This window comes from Microtus pennsylvanicus, chromosome 3 (genome assembly GCF_037038515.1).
Source record: "Microtus pennsylvanicus isolate mMicPen1 chromosome 3, mMicPen1.hap1, whole genome shotgun sequence".
Taxonomy (NCBI): domain Eukaryota; kingdom Metazoa; phylum Chordata; class Mammalia; order Rodentia; family Cricetidae; genus Microtus; species Microtus pennsylvanicus.
Genome location: NC_134581.1, coordinates 1,283,401 through 1,298,517, shown reverse-complemented (window position 1 = coordinate 1,298,517; position 15,117 = coordinate 1,283,401). Strand labels below are relative to the sequence as shown.

The window sequence follows — 15,117 nt, the reverse complement described above, 5'->3', positions numbered from 1 at the left end:
AACCAAATCAGAAGCGTTATATCAATAAAAACCTAGAGTCAGAGATTGAGTAAAACCTGAAGGATCAGAGAAGCAGCAGAGTGGCCACTAGTGACTTCCTGCTTCCCCGGTTCCTCCAACCAAACGAGCATAGATCCTCTCTCGCCCTACCTTAGCACTTCCTGTCCCCTCTCTGTACAGACCTCCAGACCTCTATGGTTGACTAGTGGCTGGCTTCACCCTCTGACTCCAAGCAAGCTTTATTTGTCAGAACACAAACAGAATGTCACACAGCACAAACTGCTTCCGTTTAAAAGGGTTTTTGTTTTTGATTTTTGGGTGTTTTTTTTTTTTGGTTTGTTTTAGGAAGGGAGGATTGTTTTTGTTTTTATTGGGGTGGGGGTTTTTGAGACTATGTCTCACTATTGCTCGGGCTGTCCCAGAATTCACTAGACCAGGCTGGCCTGGAACTCACAGAGCCATCTGCCTCTGCTAGGCACTTACATACTAGCCATGTGCTCCACCACTGAGCCACAGTCTGAAACCTAGCATCTGTATTTGTTAAGTAGCTGTCGTAGGGTTTCTATTGCTGGGAAGAGACAGCATGGTGACTCTTACTAGGGAAGATATTTAGTAGGCATGCAGGCAGACAGGTGCTGGGGAAGGGTCGAAGAGTTCTAGCTACAGTTTGCAGGCAACAGGAAGTGAACTGAGATGTGGCTTGAGCATTCATGAGTCCTCAAAGTCTGCCTCTATGGTGACACGCTTCCTCCAACAAGATCACACCCACTCAGCAAAGCCACACCTCCTGATAGTATCATTCCCTCTGGGGGGCCATTTTCTTTTAAACCACCACATTCTACTCCCTGGATCCCAAAGTCTTATCACCATATAATAAATGCAATCAATCCAACTTCAAAATCCTCACAGCCTATCACAGTCTATGCAGTGGTTAAAAGTCTAAAGTTCAAAGTCTCTTCTGAGATTCAAGCAGTCTCTTAATTGTAATACCCTATAAAACCAAACTAAAAAGAAAGATCACATACTCCCATCATATAATGGCTCAGGATATACATTATCATTCCCAAGCATAGGCAAGGGATCATAGCAAGGAAATACTGGACCAAAGCCAGACCAAAGACATCTGGTCATCTCCAGACTCTGCATTTCTGTGCAATAGTTTGACCTGCGTTCAGATCTCCAGCTTCTATCAGCTTCGTTGACTGCAGCACACTTCTTTCTCTTGGGCTGGTTCCACTCCCTGTTAGCAGCTCTTCTTGGCTGTTGTCATACAACTCTGGCATCTCCAACATCTTGGAGTCTCCAAGACAATCCAGGCTTCAGCTTCAACAGCTTCACATAATATCCTCTCTAGACCCTCAACAGGGACACCCCTGCCATATGCCAGGCCTCAACTGGCTTTCCTTAGTCACAGAGGGAGATTCCATAACCCATTTCTTCTAACTCTAAACTCAACCATGTGGCCGAAGCTGCCAAGTTGTGCTGCTTGCTGGGGCTGGAACACGGGCCCCTCATTCAATTACATCTTCACCAGCTTTCTGTTTTCAGTTGTTTCTTCACCACCTAAGCTGGACTTTCCTTGCTCTGTAGACCAGACTGGCCTCAAACTCAGATCCGTCCATCAGCTTCTACCTTCCAAGTGCTGGGATTAAAGGTGTGTGTCAGTACATCCAGCTCTAAGCTTTTTTTAAATTTCTTTTCACAAGATGGAAATTTAGCTGGGTAGAATCTTACCTTGAGGTCACCACTCCCTTTATCCCATTTTAAAAATGTGTTTATCTCCTTGAACACAGGATTTTGCTCCATTCTACTTCCTAGTGCCCCCTTTCTCCTCAAGTTTTACGTTTTGTAATTTATCCTGCTCAGCTTGCTCCTTTTCATTATAAATCTTCACTAGAGTTACCACTAATAACCAAACAACAGAATCTATACTAGGCTGTTTTGAGATTTCTTCTGCTGGCAAAATTAATCCAAAACTCTTCCCTTTAGCCTTAGACACCCTTTTTGGACAGGGGCAAAAGGCAACCACATTCTTCACCAAAATATTTCAAGAATGGTCTTGAGGCTATATATTAATATTCTTCTCCTATTTTGAATCCTCTTGAGCCCGGGTTCACAGCACCACTGTCTTCCATGTTCCAACTGGTACGGCACATTAAGCAATGCTTAAAGCATTCCACTGCTTTCCTACCCCAAAGTAACACAGTCCAAATTTCTCCTAACAAAAACATCATCAGGCTGTCACAGCAATACCTCACTCCTCGTACTAAGTTTTGTCTTAATTAGGGTTTCTGTTGTTTTGAAGAGACACTATGACCATGGTAATATTTAATTGGGTGGCTTACATTTTCAGAGGTTCAGTCCATTATCATCATGGTGGACATGACAGCATGCAGGCGGACGTGGTGCTGGAGGAGCTGAGAGTCTACCTCTTGCAGGAAACAGGAAGTGAACTGAAACACTGAGTGTCCTCAAAGTCCACCCCCACAATGACACACCTCCTCCAACAAGACCATGCCCACTCTAACAAAACCATGTCTAATAGTGCCACTCCCTTTGGGAGCCATTTTCTTTACCACCACACTTTCTAGGTAAATAAGGGACAAGATGCAGAAAAGGGGAGCGTTTCCCACCAATCAACTCTGCTTTTCAATATGGTTCAGGCAGACAAAGACATCTTCAGCATCCTGCTAAGCATGCCCAAGGCCCTAGGTTCGATATCCAATACCACAAACAAAACCAAACTAGATGTCAAGTTTACGGTGCAGAATTGTTGCCTATTAACTTTCTACAAGAGGACTAGCAATAGGAGGGCTACTTACAAACCTGGTTTCGTCATCCATGCCTGCCTGTAGCCCTACTCAAAATGTGCAGGCAAGAGGAGAAGTTCACGGTCATCTTCAGCTATACATCAAACTCATGTTCGCTTTAACTCAGAGTTGATCTTCATGTTGCCACTTTTAGCAAAATTTCTGCACTAACTTTTCCTTTAAGCCTTGGTTCAACTTCTGCACTCTGCTGGTCTTGCTTTTATAGTGATAAGGTTCATTCCTGAATTCTGGGGCCCTCTTTATCCCATCTGTGGTCACACTGGTTAACTGTACTAACTTAATCAGCACAGGTAGCTTTACTATAGTTAGATATAATAAACGGTAAATTAATCCTTGAATATACCTGACAGTGTTTCCCTGTCTGTTCCCTAACCTGTGCAGCAGCCAGAGTCACCCAGACGGTCAACCGCTGAAGAAGGAGCATGAAGAGGAGATTGTCAAAGAAAGACTTGCTAAAGTATGGCTTTGTTTACACAGTTTCTTCTGTGAGAACTGCTTTTATACATAACGTTCACAGTTATTTATTTTAGAGACCATTTTGCTTTTGAAATTATTGCCTTTGCTGTGTTCCCACTGATGATCGGGATATTTACCATCAGTATTAATATGTAACCGAGAAGTAAAGGTGTCTGTCAGCCGGGCACAGTGCTGCACAGCCGGTGCAGTTCCAGTACTTGGGAGACTGGAAGACGGTGTCTGCCCTTGTGTTTCTACACAAGCACTACATTCCCACGTACGGTTATCTGCGTAGAACCGAGTGTGACGTCTTTAGTGCACAGTGCGGGAATGCTGGGAACCAGTTTCCTTTGTATAGCCATATGGGATTGTGGGAGTGGACATTGGCTTGATTTTATTAGCACAAAGGAAAACGGACTTGTTCCTCTCAATCTTTTTAGTAAAGGTATTAAAGAACTTAACCATCTTTACTTTTTTTAATTATAGAATAAACTTATTGAAGAAATGCTGAAGATGAGAACAGAGTAAGTGTGCTCTTTTGTAATTCAAATCTTTCTTATGGGGGAGTGCATACACGCTGTGCCATGTGTGTGGAGGTTTGAGGACAAATGTTGGTTCTTTTCTTCCACATAGGTCATCAGGCCTGTACACAAAGTGTTCTACCTGCTGAGCCGTCCTGCCAGGCCTAGTTCTTTGTTGTTGCTTTTAATTTCGTGTGTATGGATGTTTTTTTGCTGTTGTAATAGGCGGCGGGCTGCGTCCCGCCACCCGGCTAGCTTTACACCCGAAATAATTACACAGAAACTGTATTCTTTTAAACACTGCCTGGCCCATTAGTTCCAGTTTCTTATTGGCTAGCTCTTACATATCGATCTAACCCATTTCTAATAATCTGTGTAGCTCCACGAGCTGGCTTACCAGGAAAGATCATAACCTGCATCTGTCTGGAGTGGGAGAATCATGGCGACTCCTTGAGTCAGCTTCTTTCTCCCAGCATTCTGTTCTGTTTACTCCGCCTACCTAATTTTATGTCCTATTAAAGGGCCAAGGCAGTCTCTTTATTTAACCAATGAAATTAACACAAAACAGAAGACTCTCCCCCATCATTTTGCTTTGCCTTGTGTATGATGTGTGTGTGTGTGTGTGTGTGTGTGTGTGTGTGTGTGTGTGTGTGTGTGTGCCTGGTACCTGCAGAGGCCAGAAGGGGGCAGCAGATCCCTTAGAACTGGGATTACAGGGTTGTAAACTGTCCTGTGGGTGAAATTCTTCTCTAAAGGGAAAGATACATACATAAGATAACTTATTCCCTTCTGTGGTATATGTGATGTGAATATAATTGGTGTTTATCAGTCTTTTTTTTCCCCCTGAGACAGGGTTTCTCTGTGTATCCATGGAGCTTGTCCTAGAACTTGCTCTGTAGACCAGGCTGGTCCTGAACTCACAGAGATCCGCCTGTCTCTGCCTCCCAAGTGCTGGGATTAAAGGCATGCACCACCACTGCCCTGCTCAAAGTCTTTTTTTTTTTAATAAGATTTTATTTTACATGCATGTGTTTGTGTATGTGTATGCACACATGCATGCAGATGCCTGCAGAGACCAGAAGAGAATATCGGATTCCCTACAGCTAGTTAGAGGCAGATGTGACCTGCCCTTTATGGTGTTTGGAGCTGAACTGCAGGTCTCTTCCAGAACAAGTGTTTTTAACTGCTAGCTGTGTCTCTAACCCCAGAATTTGCTCAATAGGCTTTTCATGTAAAGCCACTTTTAACAGCAACAAAAAAGCGTATGGGCAGTCTTTAGTTTTCTTGAGTTTTTCATGGACAGTTAAGAGCAGTTTAACAGGTTTCCAGCTAGTAGTGGTTAAGCTGGCATACAGGATAGTGAACGCTCTAGGTAAGTTTATGAGGGAAGAGAACACTGGCCCATCCATTTCCCAGCAGAGGACGATGCTGACCTAAGCTGAGCATAGTGAACTCTGTCTTCTTGTTGGACACTGGTTTGTTTTCAAACCCCTGAGGATGTCTGGCTTACAAAATGAATTCCAGGACAGCAAGGGCTAAAAGATGAGACCTCGCTAAAAAAGAAAAACAGAAGCAGCAGCCGCCAAGTAAGAACTACAGCCAATTTAAATATATCCTTTGGGACCTTGTCACTGTGTGGCATGTATTTCTTGCGGTGACAGCAGTCCTCAGGGATATGATCCTTGAAGCACACAGAGCACACACTGTAGTGTGGGCATCCACACAACACATTCTCTTAAGATCTCAAACCGTGGTGGCATGGGCAAGAAATATGTGATTTCATGTGGTTGGGACTTGGTGATACCATCAGGAACTGAGACTTGGTGCTACTGGCTACAATATACCCTACTGCGTTCCAACATCCTGTCTCCATAGGGTGGTGGCGGCTGCTGCTTCTTTTTTTTTCTTTTTTAGCGAGGTCTCATCTTTTAGCCCTTGCTGTCCTGGAATTCATTTTGTAGGCCAGGCATCCTCAGGGGTTTGAAAACAAACCAGTGTCCAACAAGAAGACAGAGTTCACTATGCTCAGCTTAGGCCAGCATCGTCCTCTGTTGGGAAATGGATGGGCCAGTGTTCTCTTCCCTCATAAACAAGCCAGATGTCTCCATGTATTTCGATACATTACTGACAAAGGGAAGAAACAAGGCTTTATTTTGATTTACGGTTCCAGAGGGATCCAGACCATCTTGGTGGGGAATGGCATGGAGGCAAGGGTAGGAAGCCAGTGTCACACCGCATTGGTGGTAGTCAGGAGGGAAAAACGGGAAAGAGTAGGAAGCCAGCGTCATACCACATCGGTAGTCAGGAGTCAGGGGGGAAAACAGGAAAGAGTAGGAAGCCAGCATCATACCCATTGGTAGTCAGTAATCAGGAGGAAAACAGGAAGTATGGCTGGGCGGTAAAACCTGATGGTGTACACCTTTAATCCTGGCACTCACGGCAGAGGCAGGTAGGTCTCAAGTTCAAGACATCATAAGTTCCATGACAACCAGGGCTACATAGAGAGGCCCTGTCTCAAACAAAACAAAAACCCTCAAGACGTGGGCCTTAGAGGGATGTACTTCTCCAGAAAGTCTCCACTGCCTTCCAAAATAGCGCCACTCCGCTAGGAACCCGGTATGAAAATAGCTCCAGTCCACTATTAAAACTGCATGGGCCCTAGGGAACTTTTCGCATTCAAGCCACAAAACCTGACTGACAGTAAGGTGGGCGGGAGCAGCATCTGAGCTTTTTATTCAACCAGAGCAGAGGCAGAGCTCTTCCTGCATGGTCTCTGACGGTATGGCTGAACATGCTCTGCAAACACATTGCCTAGATTGAGCCGGCCTATGGAGAGGTTTGGATCCTGTGTATCACCTCATCCATCAGTCCGTATTACATTCCACATGCATTGTAGCAAACAGTGTTTCCAACAGAAAGTTTACAAGACTGAAACGCTCTTATAAAGTGGGTGAAATCCTATCCTTTATCACTGAAATGGGTAAGGTACAAACCCCTGATGCCAGAACTAATGTTCCATTGTCTGGGGCTTGGTTTTTAAATCAGAAATCATTCTGAGATTGGAGACACTTAAAGCCTACAGACAGTAATGATAACCTCATTTCCATCTCCATGTGGTCAAGCAAAGTTTCACACTAAATTTTTATGATTAAAAATGTGAAGCCTGTCATTGTGGAATATGCCTATAATCCCAGCACTTGGCTAAGGGAAGTAGGTCATCCTCAGCTACATAGTGACTTTGAGGACAACCTGGGCTACACAACAGTGTGACTCCAAATAATAAATAACATGGTTTGAAGAGTTTTTCTCAGGATTAAAACATTGACCTAACAAAGCAATCACATCTGATATTCAGTACTATCTCCCTACTGTGTTGAGGAAGGTGGAGCCTTGGGCCTGAGCCGTTGTCAGCAAAGCCTTCACCACCTAAGTCCACCCCAGTTCTAGCCTTTTTGTTTGTTTGTTTCAAGAGAGGGTTTTCTCTGTGTAATCTTGGCTGTCCTGGAACTTGCTCTGTAGACCAGGCTGGCCTTGGCCTTGTATTCAGGGGTCTACTTTCTGCCTCTGGAGTGCTCAGATTTAAAGATGTGCACCACCATCTAGCAAGCCTGTCTTCTTTTGCCAGCTCTACAGGAGTCCTGAAGAAATCAAATTCTGAACTTAGAAGGAAAAGCCTAGTTTGAGTCCTGTTTTATAACTATATTATTTTTTTGCAATACTGTTAGTAATGCTATTCTTCCAGGCTAGAAGAAGTCCAAAGTGCTCTTCAGAGTAAGGAAAATGTCTGCCACAGAATGGGTGAGGAGATTGAGCGAACCAGAATTTTGGAGTCCAGAGCATTTCAGGAGAAGGAGCAGCTGCGGTCGAAACTGGAAGAAATGTATGAAGAAAGAGAGAGAACTTTCCAGGTGTGTCGGGTTGTCCACGCTAGGTAGAATACTTGAGTAAACAGAATTAACAAAACACATCCGTGGTTCAGTTTCTCTGGTGTGCAGAAGGCCCACAGAAGCTTGGCCAGCGCTCCGTTGGTGCTGGTGAGAGGGTGTGCATAGAGTGATCTTCCCCGTCCTTGGGTTGACAGGAAATGGAGATGCTGAGAAAGCAGCTCGAGTATCTTGCTGAGGAAAATGGAAAATTGATAGGTCATCGAAACCTACATCAGAAGATCCAGTACGTAGTGCGTCTCAAGAAGGAAAACGTCAGGCTTGCTGAGGTAAACTGGAAACTACTCTAAGTAAATTTATGGTGGTTTAAAAGTGATTATTTTAGTAAAATAAATTGGTCATTGCTATCTTACTTTTTTGTGTTTTGAGACAGGGTCACACTCTAATCTCACAGGTGCCAGGTTTTTACTTAATATTCACAAACTAAATATTGTAGCTTTAATTTGAATATATAGAAAATAGCTTCTATAACAATTAGAAATTTAATTTTTCTTTTTTTTTTTTAATTACAGGAGACAGAAAAGTTGCGTGCTGAAAATGTGTTTTTGAAAGAAAAGAAAAAGAATGAGTTCTAAAGCTCCTAGCCAGCTCCCTAAACATCACGTTGTTTAGATTGGTTCTTTAAAAGTGAGATTGCCCTAGCCCAAGTAATAGAACCAAACTAAAAGACCTTAATCATTAACCATGGTGTGCAGTGATCCTCAGTATTCTGGTGGAATTCTGCATGCAAACAGCAGACTGTCAAGTGGGTAACAATGCACTTCCAGGTTTCCAGTCACTTGTAAGTTCTGGAAGACCCTTTAAAATAACCTACAGCTGAGGTCTCTGGTGAATGTTGACCAAGTCCTTTTCTCCTTAGATTCACCTTTGATAAACTTGGTGTGAATTTGATTGCTGGCTGATTTTGTAGCAAACTTGTTCCTATACGTTTGTTTCTTTGTTTGTTTGTTTGTTTTTTATAACTATTGTCATGAGCATTTTATACATGTCTAATTTTTTCTACAGTCAAATAAATTTTTTTCAAAAACAAGTTTTAAAAAATTGTGTATAAATATTTTGCCTACGTGTATGTACCTGTACCACATGTGTGGTATCCTTGGAGGTCAGAAGAAGGTACTGTTATTCCCCAGAAGGCCCCTGAGAGTAGCTCGCCTGGGGAACTACATTTCCTAGGAGCCCCTAGCGGGCCATGCAAAGGCTGCGCAGGCGCAGAACGTGGCGTTTGACGCACATGCGTGGGGAACCCTTTAAAAGGCTGGAAAGCCGTCTGTTCTCTCTCTTTCCCCCTTGATAAGTGTGAGCCCCCTGTGGGTGCTGGGAACCAAACCCAGGCTCTCTGCAAGAGCAAGTGCTCTTAACCTCTGGGCTAACTCTCAAGCCCTAGTTGTGAGTCTTTTGACCAGGATCATAGGGTCTCGTGTAATCCAGGTTTACCTTGATCTCACTCTGTAGGCAAAGATGCCCGTGAATTCCTGATCCTCCTGCTTCTACTCCAAAGTTTGAGGATTTTAGGTGTGCACCATCACACCCAGATTGTTAGTTAGGTTTTGACACTGGATACACAAATAATAACCAAGTCACCCCACTAGCTTTACCTGGGCTTAGTTTGCTCTGAAATCACTGATTCTGTTGACCACACGGCTAGACAACACACTGCTTCCCACTATATCTCTACACCTCGCACATCAGATGCCAACAGCTGTCTGCCTTACTCTGCTAAAACATGAAGACCATTTCTGCTAAAAGCACAGTGTTACTTTACTAATCTTGGGATGAAAACCATGACAGAAGCAGCTTAGATCGGTTTTAGCTTCGCTTGCCTGTTGCCACAGCGTTAAGATCGCTCCACTGTCAAGAGAAGCAGTACGACGAGGCCTCTGCGTGTCAACTTCCTTCCCTGAACATGAAATCATTTATACCACATACAACTACCTGGGATAATCGATGCTCTTTACTTAAAATTTGTTTTTATATGTGTGTCTGTGTTCAGGTATGTGCACACGAGTTCAGGTATGTGCCCATGGAGGCCAGGAAGAGGCACCGGATCTCCTGGAGCTCTGACGTTGTGGGGAGCTGTGAGGTCGTGAGCTGCCTAGACTGGTGGCTGGGATCCTAACTGCTAAGCCATTTCTCCAGCCCCCAAAACTCCATCCCCTTATTTCCGGCACAAAACTACCTGCATGTGGAACAATGGGACATGTTAAGAATGTCCACGGAAATAGTGTGCTGAACAAGAAGTGAAATGTGTAGCCCAGGCTGCTCTCTCTCACAGAGATCCATTCGCCCCTGCCTCCTGACGTGCGCCCCTAGCCTAGCCGCACCACTTTATACCCTTCTAAAGCACTTTGGGGTTTTGTTTGTTTTAATTTTTTTTAAGGAAATGTACTCACAATATACACTGTCATGGATTGAACTCAGGATTATCCATGTGTTAGGGAAACACTAACTTAGGTCTCCAACCTCCACCCCCCTTTTAAAAAAAAACAAACCTCTTTTTGAGATAGTCTCAAAAAGTCTTTGGCTAGCCTAGTACTTGCTATGTTGTCCAGGCTGGCCTCAAGCTCACGATAATCCTGCCTCGGCCTCTGTAGTGTTGGATTTCAGGCCTGTTTCACCAACCATGCCAGGCTGCCCCATCCCTCTTATGTGAGATGTGTTGTCCAGGATTGACATTAACTTGTAATATTGCTGACATTAGGTGATACGTTTTAGTTTTTTGGATAACTTTACATGAATTTTGAAGTGATTGTGGTTCTGGTGGTTAACAAACCAATGCGATTAACAAACGACACTTTTCTTGGCACTTGCCCCAAATTCTTGTCCCAAGCTGCGTGCCTCCAGATCTGTCCCCTGCATCCACGAGGGGGCAAGAGCTGGAAACATTTTGTTTGGTTTGGTTTTGGTTTTGCTCTGTGTATCCTGTCCTGGAACTCATTCTGTAGACCAGGCTGGCCTCGAACTCACAGAGATCCGCCTGCCTCTGCCTCCCGAGTTCTGGGATTAAATAAAGGCGTGCACCACCAAGCATCTTTAGGGTGCACATTGACTTCAGGACCTGCAGAGCCCCGAATCAGCATTTTGAGGTGCTCATCCATGCCAAGAAGAAGGTATGGAACTGCAAATCACCCCGTCCTTCCCCTGGGCTTCAGGGTTTTTTCAGGATCCAGGTCACTTCAGCACTGTGACAGATTCGCCTCCGCAGCAGATTCGTCTCATAGCAGCAGGTTCCCCTCTGTGGCGCACGGTGCTCACTGGCAGATTCGCCTCGCTCCGCCTCCTCCATGCTCGGCCTTGGCTCCGCCCTCGCCGGGCTCACGGAGGCTCGGCTGTGGCTGTGGCGGCTACTGCGGGCCTCATGGCGGCCGGGCCGGCGACCTCAGGTGCCGCCGTGTCGGCAGCCGCCTACCCCGACTCCCCCGTGGAGTTCCCCGCTCGCCTCCGGGCCGGCGCCATGCGGAGCCGCTTCTGGGGCGTGCTCAACTGCCTGTGCGCCGGCGCGTTTGGGGCCCTGGCGGCCGCTGCCGCCAAGCTGGCCTTCGGCGGGCAGGTGTGGGCCGGGGCTCGGACGGCGGACGGGGCCGGGGAGGAGGGCGAGGAGGGAATGGGGGGGAGGACGTCCGCACCACCTCTCCCTGCAAGCCCCGTGCACCCCTGTGCCCAGCCCGACCCGGCACGGGACTCCTAGGGTGAGGTAGCCGGTTGCCCACCTCGTCCAGCCTCTGGCCGGAGCCCTGACGGGGCCCCTGGCGGGGTGGGCGTCTCCTCTGTCCCGACCTCAATAGGGGACCGCTTGTTTTAAGATTCCTGGCGATTTAAAACCAACCGAGTTGCAGTTGCCAAGCTTGAAACGCACCTCCCTTTGGGTGTGCACATGTGCCCAAGTGGTCCAGAGTGCAGTGAAGGGCTCTAGACTGTGGAAGTTCTTACTCTTTTCCAGTAGCGATCAGACTTTGGTTACCCACTGTGAAAGCAGGTTGCCCTTGGCTCTGACGATGATGCACTTTTGTAAGTCATTTCTTTCCAAGAGACTACTAGGCTGCCAGAAATTTGAGGTCCACAGGAAAGAAAACGATGCCCCTTTTCTAGAGGCAGGTACCTCTCACTCTCTGTCCACAAGGTCTACATATCCTTTGCAGGAGGCATCTAAAGATCCCCCGGGCCTTTAGGATTCCACCCTTGGTGGTTGTAGCTGCAGTGACCCTCTCTCCTGCAGGTGAATATTGGCTTGTGTGTCTTAGGCATTATTGCCATGGCAAGCACCAATTCTCTGATGTGGACCTTCTTCAGCCGGGGCCTCAGTTTCTCTATGTCTTCAGCCATTGCGTCTGTCACAGTGACGTGCTCGAACATACTCAGCTCGGTGAGTAGCCTGCTGACCTTGTTCTCACTCATATTCTGGCTGAGTTGTCCTTGGGGAAACCCCCTGCTTGCTCGGGCTCAAGAAAGGACAGGAAGTCAAGCAGAGGTTGGGCTCGCCAGTCGAGGAACAGCTAAACCTGGAGAGCTTAGGTAGGGATGAAATCTGAGTGTCATTCTGGGATCACACCCGGCATGTGAAGTCCCTTGGCGTGTCTCTCGTAAGTATGGAATGAAAACATTAGCTGTGGGCATAGAGGAGACTGGTCAAGGTTCCCTGTAGAAGCCCAAGGCCAACAAGGTAGAGCAGACACGTCAGTCCTGAAGTGGAAGGAACGTGGCCTAGCTGGCTTTTGTGATTATTGGCCCCACCTACTGGCCTGTTGGGCCCCATTGCTCAGTTGGGGTAGCCCCTGCCTTCCACAGAGGAGACAGAAGAACATGGATTGATGTGGATGTGAAGCAGCAGACTTTGGTGTCTGGCCTCCTCAGGAAGAAGTCAGCCGCTGAGGAATGGTGGAGCCCACCGGAGGAGGCCAGGTCCCTTACACCTGTCTCTCCCACAGGCCATCTTAGGCTACGTGCTGTACGGAGAGTGCCAGGAGGTCTTGTGGTGGGGAGGGGTGTTCCTCATCCTCTGTGGGCTCACCCTGATCCACAGGACACTCCCACCCACCTGGGAGGCAAGCAAGCAGCAGTGATAGACCCACTGTAAAGGTGACCGCGATGCCCAGCCATGGGTTGGCAAATAGGACTGCTTCCAGGGTGGCCTGGGAGTGCAGCCTTTGGCTATCGGCCGCGAGGAGATGCCCGACCAACCTCAGGTCTCTGGCCAGCTCACAGCCTGGAGTGTTGAAGCATTAGCTCCTGTCAGATGACGATAACCACCACAACATGAGGCCCAAGCCCTTCAGTGTTGGTATAGGGCTCTGATTCATGCACCAGGGCTTGCCCTGATGCGCCCTGGAAGAGTCTGTTGGTTATGATCCTCGTACCTGACCATGACCCTTCATATACCCCCGGAGTCGGCAGCTGGCGGGATGTCCTGATGGAAAAAAAGCAAACAAACTTACAATGTGCAGGTAGTCTGTCAACGCCTATGAATCCACAGCAAAGAAAGGAAACTTGGGCTGCTAATAAATCCTACTTTGTAAGATAAAGGTACTGGGTGTGGAATCTTAATTCTTTCCAATTGTAGCCAGGTAGCTGAGTTCTCAGAATTGGAGTCGTGGAGTAGTACTCATGGAGATTGTGTGCCCCTGCCTCCATGTCCAGCTCCACCCTTGTGGTTCCTCCCTAAGCCAGGACCCAGCAAATGAAGGTTCTCTCCCCTGCTCATGTGCGCAGGTGACAAAAACTTGGTCTGCCAGCGGGGACCCGGCCTCAGCGCTCACACAACGGTTTCTATCTCAGCTTCTGTTCTGTCCTTCACACTGGACTCCCCAGTGGCTGGACTCTAATATAGAAAGGTTTGCAAGTCCACGACGTCCAGTTTCAGTTTGTGCTTCTGTGTCTGCTCACTTGCTGCACTCCTGGCAACAACCTCTGCCAAACCCAGTTCCAGACTCCTTTAAACCCTCCCGGGAGCCAAGGCAAAGCTGTTGGTTACTTAGCTCACTTTGACATAGCAAAACCACCTGACCACTCCATGAGGAACACACTCTAGTATTCTCATCCTCAGGAGCCCCTGGGGTGACTCGTCCAACATCACACAGCTAATGCCCCGTCTTTCTCTAAGCCTAGGGAGGCTTAATCCTCAGCACAATCTTGTCTCCTCAGTAAATCAAGAGCAGAGAGACGGGTGGCAAACTGTACCGAGTCTCAGAACCTTGTCACTAACCACTTCCTTGTTTATGAGGGTTTCATGATGGTCATTCTACCAGTGAGAAAGAAAGCCATTTAAGGTCCCCTTAGGTGTGTTCCTGTTGGGGGGCTGTGGACCCCCAGACCCTGAATTTCTTGTAAACAACTTGTGCTTGCAGCTGCTCTGAGCACGAGGCCCTCAGGAGTTCCTGATGGCAGGGGAGTGGTTTCTGATGGGTTTGGCTGGGGCTTGGCTATCAGTTAAGGATCCCTATATAAGCTGCCCCTGAACACAATAAAGGGGGCATTCTTGGCATTCTTGTATCCCCGCGTCTCTGTGTGCCTGTGTTTTTAAATCTCCAGCCTAGTTCCCAGCTCGCATACCATCCTGTAGTGCAGGCACCAATCAAGAGCAAGCATGAGGGCTGGAGAAATTGCTGTTTTTGCAGAGGTCCTGGATTTCTGTCCCCCACGTGATGACTTACATAGTTCTTGCACATTTGCCCTCTTCTGACCTCTGCTGGCACCAGGCACACATATGTCATGATGCTCCATGCTGGCTAGTCCATGGATACCTTTTTCTACAGGGAGGATGAATTCTTCTCTGGGAAGCGGACTGTCCACAGATACCTTTTTCTACAGGGAGGATGAATTGTTCTCCGGGAAGCGGACATGTTTGCCTCTGGAATCACCTGAGCAGACTGTCCGCAGATACCTTTTTCTACAGGGAGGATGAATTGTTCTCCGGGAAGCAGACATGTTTGCCTCTGGAATCACCTAAGCAGACTGGCAGCATCCATGTCTTTGTTGCACTGGTTCTTTTGCAAGAAGAATAAACCACAAGACAATATTTGTGTTTCTGATGTGTGTTCTGCTTCCGGGCTGGAGATTTGGCATCAGGTTCTGTGTAGCCTGTGGCCTTGATAGGACAGTTACCATTTTCTGTTCTTGCTTTTTATTTATAGCTATCTCAGCAGTTTGTATATCCTCAGGATTTTCAACCATCATTAATTCCAGGAAACCTCACTGCACTCCCTGCTATCACAGGTACTTCTGTTTCTATGAATCTCCTAGTCTGGATATTTCATATAGTGGGTCTTTTCCCGAGGTCTTTTGTGTCTGGATTTTTTTTTCAGTTAAAATAGTGTTTCTCAGGCTCGTTATTAGTGTAACACATTTTAATACTTCATTCCTTTTTTTTTTTTG

At 46.8% G+C, this 15,117-nt stretch overlaps 2 protein-coding genes across 4 annotated transcripts in view; both read left to right on the top strand.

The window, feature by feature from the left end:
* Positions 1–8,786, top strand: part of Kif15 (kinesin family member 15) — a 54,622-nt gene extending 45,836 nt beyond the window's left edge. Inside the window, exons 31-35 of one of the 2 annotated variants that reach the window (XM_075964063.1) lie at positions 3,213–3,288; positions 3,774–3,811; positions 7,551–7,716; positions 7,890–8,021; positions 8,265–8,786. In XM_075964063.1, the coding sequence (XP_075820178.1) occupies positions 3,213–3,288; positions 3,774–3,811; positions 7,551–7,716; positions 7,890–8,021; positions 8,265–8,327 (475 nt within the window). In that variant the 3' untranslated portion in view covers positions 8,328–8,786. The remainder of the gene's footprint in view (positions 1–3,212; positions 3,289–3,773; positions 3,812–7,550; positions 7,717–7,889; positions 8,022–8,264) is intronic. The other variant, XM_075964064.1, reaches the window with a different exon arrangement.
* Positions 8,787–11,036: 2,250 nt separating this feature from the next.
* Tmem42 (transmembrane protein 42) lies at positions 11,037–14,472 on the top strand. 2 transcript variants are annotated; one of them, XM_075964043.1, is made up of 3 exons: positions 11,037–11,299; positions 11,966–12,112; positions 13,456–14,472. In XM_075964043.1, the coding sequence occupies exons 1-3, from the start codon at positions 11,108–11,110 to the stop codon at positions 13,729–13,731; spliced, it is 615 nt and encodes a 204-aa protein (XP_075820158.1). In that variant the 5' UTR covers positions 11,037–11,107; the 3' UTR covers positions 13,732–14,472. The 2 variants fall into 2 exon arrangements, with proteins under 2 accessions (XP_075820158.1, XP_075820159.1); XM_075964044.1 differs by lacking the exon at positions 13,456–14,472 and adding an exon at positions 12,675–13,268 and having other exon boundaries at positions 11,041–11,299.
* The last annotated feature ends 645 nt before the right edge of the window (positions 14,473–15,117 follow it).